The following is a 15,121-nucleotide window of genomic DNA, read 5'->3' as shown; positions in this document are numbered from 1 at the left end:
AAATAGCAAAGAAACGGGAAGAAGACGGAAGAGAGGTTCACCTTTGGAGGGGGTTAGTTTGTACTGGGAATAAAGAATTGGAAGGGAGAGAATAAATTAATGGGAAGATGGACTCAGAATGCTTTTCTATAAATCTACCCCCACCGAAAAACCTATTTAAATTAATAAAATTACACCAAATGGATCACCATAGACTAAAATGTGATTTTGTAAATTGGGACAAGTTGCAGACAAATTTCCAAGTGGGTGAAAGGTTGTTGACCTTATTGACATAGTTTTCGCAGCACTTCGGCGGTGGCAGAAGATATTCCCCAACGGTTTTGCTTTGTGGCACACGCGAGAGAAGAAGATGGCAAATCTGTGTTGACCAATGAAGCCGACTTGTTGGCTTAAAAAGAATCATATCCATAGCAACCAACGTTAAACATGGTGTTTTCAAAAGAATATATTTGAAACAGTAATATTCTTATAATTTATTTTAAAATAGTTTTAAAAATTGATTGCAGCTATTTTTTTTTTTATTTAAAAAAAAAAATTAATTCGGTCACATATTTTCTATGTTTCTTATTAGCCACCAAAAATATTATCAGAGAGAGAACATCTGGCTACAGGTATATATACACTCCAGAAGGTGAAAGTTGGCAGCCATCGCCTTCATGCCATCTTAGACAGCTACCTAAAAAATTCACATGATTGAAACCGATCCTCAGAGAGTCGCTGGTGACATTTTTCTAATTCTACACCAGACTCTAGCAGAATTTCTGTCGGAACTCAATTCTTCTTTACCATAAGTTATTGGAGGGAAGGGGGCAAAGAGTATATACAGTTTTTCCTGTCCAAGAAACGGGCTTTCATACTTTCTCCAGTTTGCTAGCGGCGAAACAAAAGGAATGGCCAAGAGATTCTCAGTTACCCCACAAATCTGTAATGCTGACTTCGGGCTCTGATTGGAACCAATAATCAGCATCTATCTGCAAGAGTCGGAGCAAATAAATTATATTCATATGCAATTAACCATTTTACCCCACCCATCCACCTCCAAGGAAACAAATACATAATTGGAGCTTCTAACTTCCTTACATCACAGTCTGAAGGAATTATTTTCTGAATCCTAGATGCCTCTGAGCCCGGTGATATGAACGTCCTAGAAGAAGTATTTTGCTTAACATCGTGTCCCAAAGACACCCCTGAAGTTTCAACACCGTATGGATCACAATTCCAAGCAGATGAATCTGGAGTTTTGACCTGCCTTAGTGTTGCGTCCTCGGCTTTGCTCTCATATTTGCTACAATCATAATGGAAATAACTGTTATAGAATATATATTCTATATACACATATCATAGTCCAAGCATGTAAATTACTGATTTTATATTGTGAAGCAACTAAAATCGAACATTTGAACTACCAAAACAGACTGCTATATATAGCTAGCCAATCCCCAGACTCCATCCCTTTTCAAAGCCTCAAATAACGGGGACAGGGAAGAGTTGAGCCTTACACATGCATGGGCTTGCAAATAATAGCAAGTAAAACTAAAAATACCTTAGCAGATACAAATCAATAGGCCCTGTTGTGCTTCTAAGGATCATTTTAAACTGCCTTTGGGGAAAGCTTATATCCTGCTCAGGGAAATAATCAGTTAACTAATGGTGATAAAATTTTGAGGTATCAAAGCCACATTGTCCCCAAAACTTACCTCGTCAGGATCTGGAACTTCAATATAACTAGCTGGAGGAGCTTTAATGGCAATAAGTGTTTGGTTCTGTTACACAACAAGATAACTAGATGAGATTAAGTTATGAGTAAATTTTTCAACTTGGAAGTAAATTTGTAAATTTATAGATGATGACCTGGAAGCATGGAAGGCTCATCACATCTTCCTCTGTCAAAAATAGGTACCTGATAATCCAATAATGCAAACCAATAAGTACAATTCTTAGATACAGCTGCGAACAGAATTGAGAGAAAGATAAAATGAGAAGAGAAGAGAATAGAATATACTTCTGATAATTGTCATCCTCCTCGAGGGCCCTCAGAGCCTCTTGTTTTTCCCTGAAGATACAAAGCGAGAAACTGAGACACTAGATCATCAACAGAAAAACATTTATCCTAATTCTAGTCAATTTACCTGATAGAATTATCCAGCCTGCTTTCTTCTGCATATAAACTTCCTATCTCAGCCTGCACCAACACCCAGAAGTAGTTGCATTTAGAGAAGAAAGAGAAAAAAACAGTTTACAGATATTTTTCTTCCAGATCACCATAGGCCAATTTTTTCCTTTTTAATTTAAAGTTTTTCCCTCTAAAAGGAAACTATGTTTGAATCTGGTAAGTTTTAAACAACTTGTGTCATTTTGATGTTTGTCATAATTTTTCTTATCTAGAGACCTCTCATAGTCAAGCCGCTCAAAGGTAAATATACTGTAAATGCGTTGCATATCAGATTTCAGATTTCAGTAAGGCCAAAAAAAGGAAAAAGAACAAACAATATAATAGAATCAAATGTATTATTTGACTCAGCTAACTACACATACTACATATCAATTTATCAACATCTCAAGAATAGAAAAAAATTCAGACAATCATTTACTTCCAGTTCAGCAATCATTGAACAGAAACTCTATTTTGGTAAGATGCACTATTAACTGCATATGGCACGAGTAGCATGAATATTGAGGACCACATAACTAAACAGAGTTTGTTATCAATGCCAGCACCAATGTTACAGGCAACAGGGCAAGAAACATATAGGACAGGATGAGTTGTAGGAATCACAATTTAATAAGTAATCATTCTTCAAGAACAACGAACCTATTAGGAACAAAAGTAAAAGAAAAAGACCATGTAGTTCTAGATGCACCTTTAGTAAAGCAACTTGATTATCAAGCTCCTTTGGCCCCAAATTGTCAGCTCCCCTGTTTAAAAGGTCATATGGTCAGTCAAATTATCAATTTACAAATACATGTACCACCAAGAGGATAAAGATTATACTTCCAGCGAATATGGTTCTTTGAAGTTTTCTCTATTAATCCAATTCCTTCAAGCACATTTGTGATGTCATATATCCTCCTCTTTTGGACCTGCAAGAACCAGCATGATGCACATAAGAAGTTTGAAAAAGATTTATCAGAATCAGACATAATAGCAAAATAAAATTTATGGAAACAAGTACAGGAGAAAAGCTTTAGATATATATTACAAAATATAAATTTTTTATGATGAACCCAAATAAATAATTTGTAAATTTGGGCGCGGACCAACATATCTTAGAACTACAATATATGACCTAGGTTTTAAAACACATGGCATATAGTTTCTATACCTCCAATACTTCCGCAGTATAGTTCAGATCAAGCGTCCCATCCTTGGCTTCCTGGATTAAGTTGATAAATTTCCTTGTCAACAAGCCTGCAAATAGCAAGGGCACTCCTCTATCAATACATAGGAAATAAAAACATAGATGTTTGTGCTTTATGTGCAAATGAGAAGGAAGATAAAATAAAGTAGCAAATGCTGCAGACTTACTTAAAGAACTATCATACCGACAACAATTTCCAGGATTCAGGCCACTTGGAGGATCTGAGGGCAAGAATCAATCAACATAGAAATCAGTACACCCATCACAATAGCTGAAAGATATAGGTTAACCTTACTTAATAAAATGTCACAGGGCCGTACCAGCATTTATTTTTTGATTCCAAGGCTTGTTTTGTTTTGAAACCTTGGATTTATTGCTATGCATACTGCCAGTACAAGCCCCTGGTTCGGCAGATGGCTCACCACTCACTTTTCCGTGCCTGGGGATAGATGCTTGTCTGCTAGTCTTGGCCTCACAATTATCTTTTTCATTTGGCTGCCTCAACTGTAAAGTTGACCAAAGTATTCTCTAAAAAACTAGCAATACGGGAGAAGAAAGCTAAAAAGGAAGAAAACTATCCTCACCTCTATTTAAAATCTAAATTTAAGAGTGACTATCTTCACTAATTAAGGATTTAATCATTTTCTATATGTGACATTTTAAAATTGAAGAATGAATTAAAGACTTTTAAGGACAATCATCAACTAGATTTCCAACAGCATATATAAACATCCACGGTGCAGTTAACCAAGACCGAAGATACTGGCAGCAATAATCCGAAAATTAGAAGAATCCTTCAGGTCATTCACAAAGTTTCCAAATTAATAAGTATGTTTGATGAAGTTCACATATGCTAACAATCTTCAACTGCGAAAATTATGGAATGAATACATGAAGCCAAAATATGGATTCAACTCCTCATTAATGCAAAAAAAGAACATTCAAAATCTCTGAATCATGAAAATAAACAAGTGGGCATCTCAGTGAAATTGATTTTGCAAAAAGAAAACTGATAATTAAGTATGAAACTTCTAAACTGATAATAAGTATGTTTGATGAAGTTCACATGTGCTGACAATCTTCAACTGTGAAAATTATGGAATGAATACATGAAGCCAAAATATGGATTCGACTCCTCATTAATGCAAAAAAAGAACATTCAAAATCTCTGAATCATGAAAATAAACAAGTGGGCATCTCAGTGAAATTGATTTTGCAAAAAGAAAACTGATAATTAAGTATGAAGCTTCTAAACTGATAATAAGTATGTTTGATGAAGTTCACATGTGCTGACAATCTTCAACTGTGAAAATTATGGAATGAATACATGAAGCCAAAATATGGATTCGACTCCTCATTAATGCAAAAAAAGAACATTCAAAATCTCTGAATCATGAAAATAAACAAGTGGGCATCTCAGTGAAATTGATTTTGCAAAAAGAAAACTGATAATTAAGTATGAAGCTTCTAAACTGATAATAAGTATGTTTGATGAAGTTCACATGTGCTGACAATCTTCAACTGTGAAAATTATGGAATGAATATGTGAAGCCAAAATATGGATTCAACTCCTCATTAATGTGAAAAAAGAAAAATTCAAAACCTCGAATCATGAAAATAAACAAGTGGGCATCTCAGTGAAATCGACTTTGAAAAAAGAAAACTGATAATTAAGTACGAAACTTCTAAACTGCAGAAATCATGACTTAACATACATTCCAGGTAGAACATAAAAAACCAACACAGAGAAACAGAGATGAGGCCGGATGATGTGATCAGTTCCAACTATTATAATCACTCATTCCACAATCAAGAGACACAAAATAAATTAAAAAATAATCCCAACAAATATAGAGACCGAGCTGACACTGCACCAAATTGCTCTTGGTCGATCTCAATATAAAAAACAAAAAAAGCAGTGAAGAATTGAATAAATAAGACTAACAGCGAGGCAAACGAAAGGCGAATGCGCACTATCCTTGGTTGTACTGATGTGACTGGAAGGAAGAGGAGGAGGTGATTGATGCGGTCTGGCAAGAAGAGACGGAGAGGGTCGATTCGGCCGCGATGGAGAATTTTGTGGATGATGAGAGTGAAGGAACTGATATTGGAATCGAGAAGGGTGATGTATAGGAGTCGGATCTTGGGTGGGCTTCGACATGAGCGAGAGAGGGAAAGGAACAGTGCTGGTGTTTCAGTAGTGGAGGGAGTTAAGAGTAATATACCAGGAGGAAGAAGAAGAAGAAGAAGAAGAAGGACGGAAAGGGGAGAGGGGGAATCAGCGGGAAGGAGGAGGGGCTTTTGATAATTTGATGATGGAGAGTGGAGAAAGAGTTTAGGTAAGTTCGAATCCGTCAGGCCCGCCTTTCGGCTTCGCCTGACTCATAATACCATGACCCGCACCTATTCGCTGTCTTTTATCTTGGGGAAAGCTGTTTGCGACTCTTGGGCCTGGGCTCCAAAGCCTATTAAAAATAATATATTTTAAAAATTAAAAATTAATAATAATAATAAAAAATTCCGATCCAAAAATATACAAGTGAGAAAATATGGTTGTTGTATGTTATTGAGATAAAAAAATAATATTTTTTAAAATATCTCGAACTCTAATGTCAGTGGGTACGAACGTTATCACAACATTTTCAACTATTAGAATAAATAAATATTAAATATGCAGCGCAACTATACTTTCATACACATTCATTGTGACAAAATAATTATTCGTTTACAAATAATTGAGACATCTAAATTAATTTACGATATTAAAATAAAAACTAACAAGATTTTTTCTCCATATTCTCTTGATCTTAAACTTGTTTCTCATCTCCTCTCACCTGAATGAGTGTGAGTTTCACGAGTTCAGTAACAAAAAAAATATTATAATAGAGACTTACGTATATATATTCACGCAGTGTATAACATATAATAATTTTTATCATCAAATAAAATATCAAACAAACATCACAATTAAAATACAAAACAAAACAAATTATCACACAAAATACATTCTAATCATCGCTCTTATAACCTAATTTTTGTTCTTCTTTCAAATCACACTCATGTATTTATAGATTTCTCAAATCAAAATAGATTTACTCACACACATATCACTCTAATCGGATTTATAATTTTACATTATTAAGTTTTTTAAAACTTAATTAGGTTACTATCACGCGATACCCGTTATATCGTTATTGATGAGAGGCGAAATGAATCCCTCCATCGCATAGATAACATACACATAAAATTTCATATTGGTCATAACGGTTACGTTTGCTAAGTGACCCACGCTCACAAATATCTATTTACGTTTGGATTAGGTTTCAAACTCGATCCATGCGCATGTTCACCATACCTGCTGAACCTCAGTCACATACGCACCGTCTCCTCCTCGATTTACGACTAACGAATTAAATGTCTTATTTATTCTTCACAGTTTTTATATGATTACCTTCCCAGTGGCTTATTCAGTCTATTTCTCTAATTAACCTATACTTCTCAATTTTGTTGGTGTTTGTTTTTTTAGATCTATTTAACTTATTTAGTTTTTTATTTAAAAATATAAAATCTATATTAATTTAAGATCCTAACTTCTACACACAATTAAATACAAACATATATATAATATACGATATCATCACACACATCATAATTATATATTTCAAAATACTTTTTGAATCATCCTGTATCAGATCACACAGCCAGCCCATGATACTCAGATTCTTCGTGCAACTGTGCCAGATCACACAGTAAGTACAATGCACCGTATGTCTGCATCAAATCACACAACCAGTACAGTGTACCCAGATTTCACACGTATACACACTGGTTATATATTTTACATGCATAACAAATGTAAACATATTTTAATACACATACGTTTATACTTAAACATGTATACGCAATCACATATAACATACCAAATATATATATGTTCACGCATTTGTTCTTATTAATTTATATCTCATTCATCGTATATTTTTATATATATATACACACACACATGTGTAATAACGTGTATATATGTACACTATATAAATATACAAAAATATAAACTAGACATACTAATTATATTAATATTACATTATACATACATTTAAACATTCACACATCAATCATTATATATATACACATTTACATAAACATATAATTTATGTTTTCGTATAAAATACACATAATTTTTACATATGGTGGATTATGAAAGTTTTGAAAATTCTTTCTACCTCGTTTTACGTACTTTTAAAAATCTAAATACTATTTAAATAGTTTTCTTTGTTTATAATTAAAAATATATATATTAAATTATTAATAATTTTAGAAATTATATTAGGTAAAATAAAAAACGGATTTTATTTTAAAACACGCGGTCTCAATCGCCAACGTCATCACACGCGTGCCATTGAAATTGCTAGACACTGATGATCGAATCAGTCGCTTGTTTTCTTCCTTAACTATTTTTTTTTTTCTTTTATTTCATCAAATTTTTATTCCTTTTTTTTCTCTTATTTTTTTTTTTTAATTTTCTTTCACTTTTCTTTTCTATTTTTTTTTTTTCTTTTCTTCTTCCTTTTTCCTTCCTTCTTCTTCTTCCTCCTTTCCCGTAGCTTCCTCTCTTTTTTTTTCTTCTTCCTTTGTTTTTTTTCTTCTCTTCTTCTTCTTCTTCTTCTTCTTCTTCTCTCTCTCTCTCTCTCTCTCTCTCTCCTTCCTGGGACGTCTCCCCTTCCGCCCCGTCTCACCTCCTCGACTGCTGCTCACTCCTCCTCCTCACGCGGCCAAGGCTCCTCCCCTCACTCCGCTCTCTCGGCCCCGATCCTCACTCAGCTCGGCCTCCTCTCTCACCCACTCGAACTCAGCTCTCTTCCTCTCTTTCTTTTTCTTTTTTTTTTTCTGCTCTTTCATTACATATATATATATACATATTTCCTGCTTGGTTTATTCACCTTCTTTCTACGTTATTATTTTTTTCCTTAATTTACAATTAATTGTATATATATATATATATATTTTATTATATATTTACAATTTTATTAACAATCATACTTTAACTCAAGCAATTAACTCCAAATTATCGTCCTAAATCCAACATACTATATTTTTAATCCATCCTCTTGCAATTTTGACAAATACTTAGAAAACTGGTCTTAAATTTAGAATATAAAGGACATTACAAATTGTTTGGAAAACATTATATTTGGTTTTGAACAATGGCATGACACACATGGTTGCTGCATCACAAATTCTACAGACTTTTCTCATTCTCCTACTCTCACCTAAATACAATTTAATTTAACGTTAAATAATTGTAAAATAATATGTTTAAATGAAAGGGATTATTTTTATGAATTAAATATTAACTAAAAAGAAATTAAGCATATCAACTGTGTGTATGTGTGCGTATGGATGCAGAGTATTTGGTGGTGTGTGTTGAAAATTTGTAAATGAAGTAAGTAATTGGGATAGTGAATCGAAGTGATGACAAATGAATAAAGCCATGCATGTGGGTGATGAAAGATGGAGTGTTGTTTGTATAAGCTGCTGTGTATCTCACTATCTAAGTGGAATGTCGACGGGGTGGAACATGGACATGCAGAGTCAGTAGGCACACCAGTCCTCCTCCCGCTCCCACCCATTCTAATATTCCTTCTGCTACTTCTTATATACTTTGTCTCTTCCATTTTTCTGTTTCCTAATTTTTGGATTCTACGTATATCTATCTATATATATATATATAGGTATAGTGGATTAGGACCCCCACTCACTATATGCATGCATTACCTGACGTAATAATTATTTTATTTTGCATTTTTCATCAAATTATTGTCGTACAAAATTGTGGGAATTTTACTAAAAATTCAAAGATTAAGCTTGTGTTATTTGTTCTAATGAAGTGGGTCAATCAAGATAAGCATCTTGTAAGGAGGGTGATTAATTAAATATTAACGTGTATTATGCAAATTAGTCATTAATGAGTTTCATTAATTAAGCCAAGGAATAGGAGGAGTAGACAAAATAAATACAGAAAGAGAAAACTCGCCCCCACCACTATCACCATCACCCTTCTTATTATTACTTCTCTTGGATCTCTCTCCAGCACACCGCCCCTTTCAACTCTCTCGAGACATATAGCTTAATCTTGGATCTCTTTCCTCTGCTTTTCATGGCACCACTCATTCATCACCAGACGGAAACCGAAAAGCAGCCACCTTTAACCAAGCATAGAAGGAAGAAGAAGAAGAAGAAGAAGCAGCAGCTTCAGGAAGAGCAAAAGCCAAAGCCAAAGCAACCTTCCTCATGGGACCACTTCAAGAATTTATTCAGCTGCAAACAGATCCAAGGCTCAAATATCCACGACCCCCAATATGCCTATTCAAAGCTCGGTTCCTCCTGCAATTCCATTTGCAGTTTCAGAGACGTTGTTCGTGGAAACACAAGGGTTGTTCACCGACCTGATAACTCACCCGACGGCACTACCCCGGCTCACAAAACTCGCTTGCTCGCCGGCCAGAAGCCTGTTACTTCGGCATCGTCTACTCGCGCTTTATCGGGGTCAACCAGATCTAAAGCTGCTTCAACCTGCCCCGCTTCTTCCAAAGCCATGCAATTCAGGAAGCTTTCTGGGTGCTATGAGTGCCACATGATCGTTGACCCTACCAGGTCTAGTTTTGCCCACCCCCTTCCAATGACATCTTACTAATTAATATTTCTTATAGTAATTAATTAATTTCTTATATACGTTGATATACAATTATTACAGCCTATATACATATATAAAAAGCATGAATTCAACATTGAAATATAGCAGGTATCCAACTCCTAGGACAACAGTATGTGCCTGTTCCCAGTGCGGAGAGGTGTTCCCAAAGATCGAAAGCTTGGAACTTCACCAAGCAGTTCGCCATGCAGGTATCTATTTCAACAGTTATTACCTGATAATAATCTATATATATATATATATATATATATAAATAGGTATTACTTTCTATTGTATACAAAAGGAAATCTGAAACAGGATAGTCTCTTGCAAGAGTAAATATAATTTTGTTGTGTTAGATATTTCAAATTTAATCAAGTAATTGTGTGATTCACGAGTAAAGCTTAAATTTTCGTAAAAAAAATCATAATTCTTATTAATTAGTTGATATTTATATATATACATTATAATATAATTTTTAAACAAAGACATAATTACTCTTGAATTTTTCATTTCTCTTAATTATAAAATCACCCCCCAAAAACACACTATTAATAATTGGTATTGAATTTACTCCTTTAGCATGGTCACAGTTGACTAAAATCCCAGTTTGCTTTTGACCAACCAATCAATTACCCCGCCGACAACTCAAGAAATCTAAAAATGTTGATTCCATTAATATTTGATATCTTAAACCAGTTTCAGAGCTGAGCCCAGAGGATTCGGGTCGAAACATCGTGGAGATAATCTTTAAATCCAGCTGGTTGAAAAGAGAGAGCACAATCTACAAAATCGAAAGGATATTAAAAGTCCACAACACCCAGCGCACCATCCAACGGTTCGAAGATTGCCGTGACGCTGTCAAGACACGTGCGCTCCACAGCACCAGAAAAAACCCCAGGTGTGCAGCTGACGGCAATGAACTTCTGCGCTTCTACTGCACCACCGTATCGTGCTCCCTCGGCGCTCGCGGCTCCTCCAGCTTGTGCGGCTCGGTGCCCGGTTGCGGCGTGTGTACCGTGATCAGAAACGGGTTCCAAGGCAAGAGCGAGTTCAAAGGGGTGCGCACAACCGCCAGTAGCGGTAGGGCCCACGATTGTGTAAAGTGTTCGGGGGAGCGTAGGGGAATGATTGTGTGCCGCGTGATTGCGGGGAGGGTGAAGTGCATGGCGGATGACGGTTCGGCGGAGGAGGATAGCTCGTCCGCAGGGCCAGGATCGTATGATTCGGTAGCAGGATACGCGGGGATTTTCTCGAATCTAGAGGAGTTGTTGGTTTTCAATCCAAGGGCTATTCTTCCTTGTTTCGTGGTGATTTACAAAGCTTTCGAATCTTGATTCAACTTTTTAACGTTCATCTTACTCCCCTGTAAAATCTTTCCCTTGCATTAATTGTTTAATTAACAACAAGTTTAAGTGATTATTAGTTTTTGTTAATAAATATGATTAATATAATCCCTGCTTTAATTATTATTATTATTATTTTTTTTTTGAAAGCGAAAACGTGATTGAAGTGCCAGTTGTATGGTGGCGGGTCTTTCTCATGATATAAAGACTTCAACCTCCACGCATTTAATTTTGCCGAATATCATTATTTTATATATTAATTATATCTTTATTTTATGTTATACACAAATTATAATTTTATATTATATTTAAAATTAATAAAATATAAGTTAGAATTTAAGAAATTAATTCAAGAAGTTCTATAATATTGAAATTGTAAAAAAATTAAATAGATAACTTATATGTAATATTAAATTTTAAATTTTATATATTGTCACCTAAATCGTATTGGTTATAGTTTTAAAAATTAATTATAATATACAAGTAGTAGTTAATTAAAATTTTTTTTTTTTGGTGTTCTAAAAATTTAAATAGATAATTATTATACTAATTTTACTTTTATAATTTAAAATTTTACTTTTATATTATATTATATGAGTATAATTAATATTAATGTATTATTTATTATTTTAAAAATAAGAAAAAATATGTGACATTTTCCGATATTATATATATATATATTGATTTCATCAAATGTAATAACTTATATATACCCAATGAACCAAAAATATGATTATGAGGGGGCACGTGCAAATTATCTTGGAATACTTACAAAAAAATATATGGGATTTGGTGCCTTTTGATTTTTAACAATCAAATAATTTCAATATACTTTATTATATGGTTATGAATTCATGATCCGGTAATTATGTATATATATATATATATATATATATATTAAAGAAAATGTAATGACATGGGTTAGACTTCCCAAAACCCTGATTAATGAGATTACCGAATCTCCTGCACTTTAAAAACTTAGGTTTTATGTATTAATAATCATGCATTCCCTACTACTCCATTGCTGTTGTCTAGAGAGAAGCTTCCTTCTTAGTCATCTTAATTTCCCATAATTAAGATATATATATATATATATATACGGGATCTAATAAATTTATATCCAACAAAAGTTTTTTCATAAGTATAACCATTTTAGAGTGTATATATATATATATATATATAATATTATAGCTGTCAGAATTAATAAATTTATAAAAGGTGACAAGATTGAGTTGCCGGCAGAACAATCTAAGTTTAGTTGGGGTGTTGGACATGAAGATTCTTCGTCTACTAACAACCAGATGATTAGGGTTAAAGTGATTTACATCTTCTCAGAAATTAAAGAATACAGACCTTAATTTTAAAAACAAATTATTTAAGAATACACAATGAATGAGAGAGAGAAAGAATATATATATATATATATATAGGGGAAGGGATGCTGTTGATGTTTCTTAAATATACATATATATATATATATATGTGTGAGTGTGTGTACATATATATTCGAACGTGGTGGCAAGTTTGGGTGAAGTCTTCATGAACTGTTCATTGTACATATGCTATTATATATATATATACTGAATCGGATGGTGGGTGGTAAGTGTTTGGATTTCAGGGCTTCCTTGTTTTCATGCTCTGTGGCTTTTTTTTTATGCCCATATTCCTTTATTATTTGGGTTTGTTTGCATCGACCCATTTCGTTTGGACCATTTTTGGGCCCCTAAGTGGGAAGTCAAAATGTGCTTTCACCAAAAATATATATAAATGACGGACGAATATATAATATATATATATATATATATGGCTAAGACAGCATGAGTAATACTAACAAAGATTTGTTATTTACCCAAATAAAGATTTAATAAGCAATTAGTAAACAATAACCTTGGACATTGGAGTGCCATATTGAACCTTAATTTAGCAGAACTTGTTCTTAGAAGCAGATTAAATTAATTAATCTCGTTTGTCGTTTGTCTTTGCTAATGATTAAACATGTGTTCAAAGTGAAGGAGATTAACACATAATGACATGAGGTGGTAGCTGCATGCCCCATTATTGTCCTAATATATGTACATATATATATACATATATATTTGTGTGTGTGTGTGTATGTACAAGTACATTGGTTTAAGGAAGAAACTGCAGGACATAATTATTGTTTTCCTACAAAATCATCATCTTAACCAATATGCCCTCCACTGTCAATGATGTCATCTGATTTATCTCTTAATGTTCATCATCCAATTCCATTAATAGTTTCTTCAGAAAGGGCTTCTTCCAATTATTAAGATTATTTGTTTTTTAATTTCTGTATGAACTAATTAAATTTTTTTAGTTGTGTAATCACAACACATGAATTTTAACTTTTAAGATAAGAAAAGATATATATAATTTGTTATCGATAATCTCAAATATCCCGTTCGTTTTTACCTATTCTAGTCATTCGAGTGATAAACTTTTATAAATATTCATGCAAATTTGTGAGTCTCAACTAAAACGGAGTAATCTGATAGAAATTAAGAGAATTGTTATAACAACTGATCTTCCAATTGATGGTACTCATTGTGTTCTTATTGTTTTAACTATGGACAGAAAGACCCACAGGCTAATTAATTTGGTTGGTAGACATATATGAGTTGGATATATAAGAATGTAAATGATTGTAAGTAGTTCGGGCAGAAGATTAATTTACATTAATGTGCTTTTAGTTTATTAATTGAATATAACAAATGTAATTATAGTAGAAATTAAAAATAAATTAGAAAAGCATCAGACCGTGAAGACCCATACAAATGATTTGATCACATGCTCTTCTTTTCAGTTCTCCATATGAAAATGGTGTTTTGAGTGTTCCAAAAATAGAATATTAAGGGCACAGCCTTTGGAAAACTCTCCTTTTTTGTATGTTGACGACACACATGATCATAGCATTGCAGTTCCCGGAGGGCATCTGGAAAACAATCAGATCAGATACAATGTACAGGCCGTGTGAAAGAGATGATCACGAGAGGTTTGTTGTTATACAAGTACCAGACACCTCTTCTAGTACTGAAGCTTTCAAAAAATTATACCCACAACCACAAATCAGTAGTACTACTCTCAACTTTTCTGCAATGAAGCTTTTCAATCGGTTTCGTAAGATTGTTACGCGTCTCATCTTCTCTTTTCCATCATCTCATCATCACAATACATCTTCTTCTTCTTCATCCGGCAAAACCAGGCAAAAGAACTGCGACAGGTTCGATCTTCCAAAGACTTCCTGCAGTTCTTATTACTCTTCTCATTCCCATTACGATGAGGCCATTGCAGATTGCATTGAGTTCTTCAATAAGTCGGCGCAGGATGGCAATATTAATATTCTTGATGACCCAAAGTCTCCTGTCTTTCTTTAACCGGCCGGGGCTTTCTTCAACAAGTTTATTAACCATGGCTAGTGTTAGTACGTTAGAACCTTATATTTTGCGCCTTGTTATTCTAATTAAAGATCTGATGCTGCTATGGTTTTTTTTTTTTTTTTCTTTTTCTATACATGAAAAGGATGATAAGCTACCTACTGCTGGTAATTATGTTGATCGCTGGTTTTGGGTATTATTATTTTGTTCATCTGTATCTCTTTCTGCAGGACGTTTGTTTTACCTGCTTTGGAAGAGAGTTGCTGAGATGATCATCAATGTTTGTGATATATGTGTATACCATATGATTGTTGATTGAAATATTATGAG

General features: G+C 33.8%; 3 protein-coding genes across 3 annotated transcripts; 2 read left to right on the top strand and 1 right to left on the bottom strand.

Moving 5' to 3' along the window:
* Positions 1–539: 539 nt before the first annotated feature.
* Positions 540–5,745, bottom strand: ATE2F2 (winged-helix DNA-binding transcription factor family protein). The gene is made up of 13 exons (XM_088210498.1): positions 5,305–5,745; positions 3,680–3,863; positions 3,527–3,580; positions 3,324–3,409; positions 2,993–3,081; positions 2,862–2,916; positions 2,130–2,182; positions 2,003–2,053; positions 1,852–1,900; positions 1,698–1,763; positions 1,544–1,620; positions 1,081–1,285; positions 540–971 (listed from the first exon to the last, which is right to left on the bottom strand). The coding sequence occupies exons 1-13, from the start codon at positions 5,518–5,520 to the stop codon at positions 906–908; spliced, it is 1,251 nt and encodes a 416-aa protein (XP_088066624.1). The 5' UTR covers positions 5,521–5,745; the 3' UTR covers positions 540–905.
* A 3,663-nt stretch (positions 5,746–9,408) lies between these two features.
* LOC110818173 (C2H2-like zinc finger protein) lies at positions 9,409–11,504 on the top strand. Its single transcript, XM_022046943.2, has 3 exons — positions 9,409–10,013; positions 10,162–10,262; positions 10,750–11,504. The coding sequence occupies exons 1-3, from the start codon at positions 9,517–9,519 to the stop codon at positions 11,385–11,387; spliced, it is 1,236 nt and encodes a 411-aa protein (XP_021902635.2). The 5' UTR covers positions 9,409–9,516; the 3' UTR covers positions 11,388–11,504.
* Positions 11,505–14,314: 2,810 nt separating this feature from the next.
* LOC110818075 (uncharacterized) lies at positions 14,315–14,912 on the top strand. The gene has a single exon (XM_088210497.1). It carries the CDS (start codon positions 14,318–14,320, stop codon positions 14,789–14,791), a length of 474 nt encoding a protein of 157 aa, XP_088066623.1. The 5' UTR covers positions 14,315–14,317; the 3' UTR covers positions 14,792–14,912.
* The last annotated feature ends 209 nt before the right edge of the window (positions 14,913–15,121 follow it).

This window comes from Carica papaya, chromosome 1 (genome assembly GCF_054855325.1).
Source record: "Carica papaya isolate Zhongbai chromosome 1, ASM5485532v1, whole genome shotgun sequence".
Taxonomy (NCBI): Eukaryota; Viridiplantae; Streptophyta; class Magnoliopsida; order Brassicales; family Caricaceae; genus Carica; species Carica papaya.
This window is presented reverse-complemented; position numbering and strand designations above follow the sequence as displayed.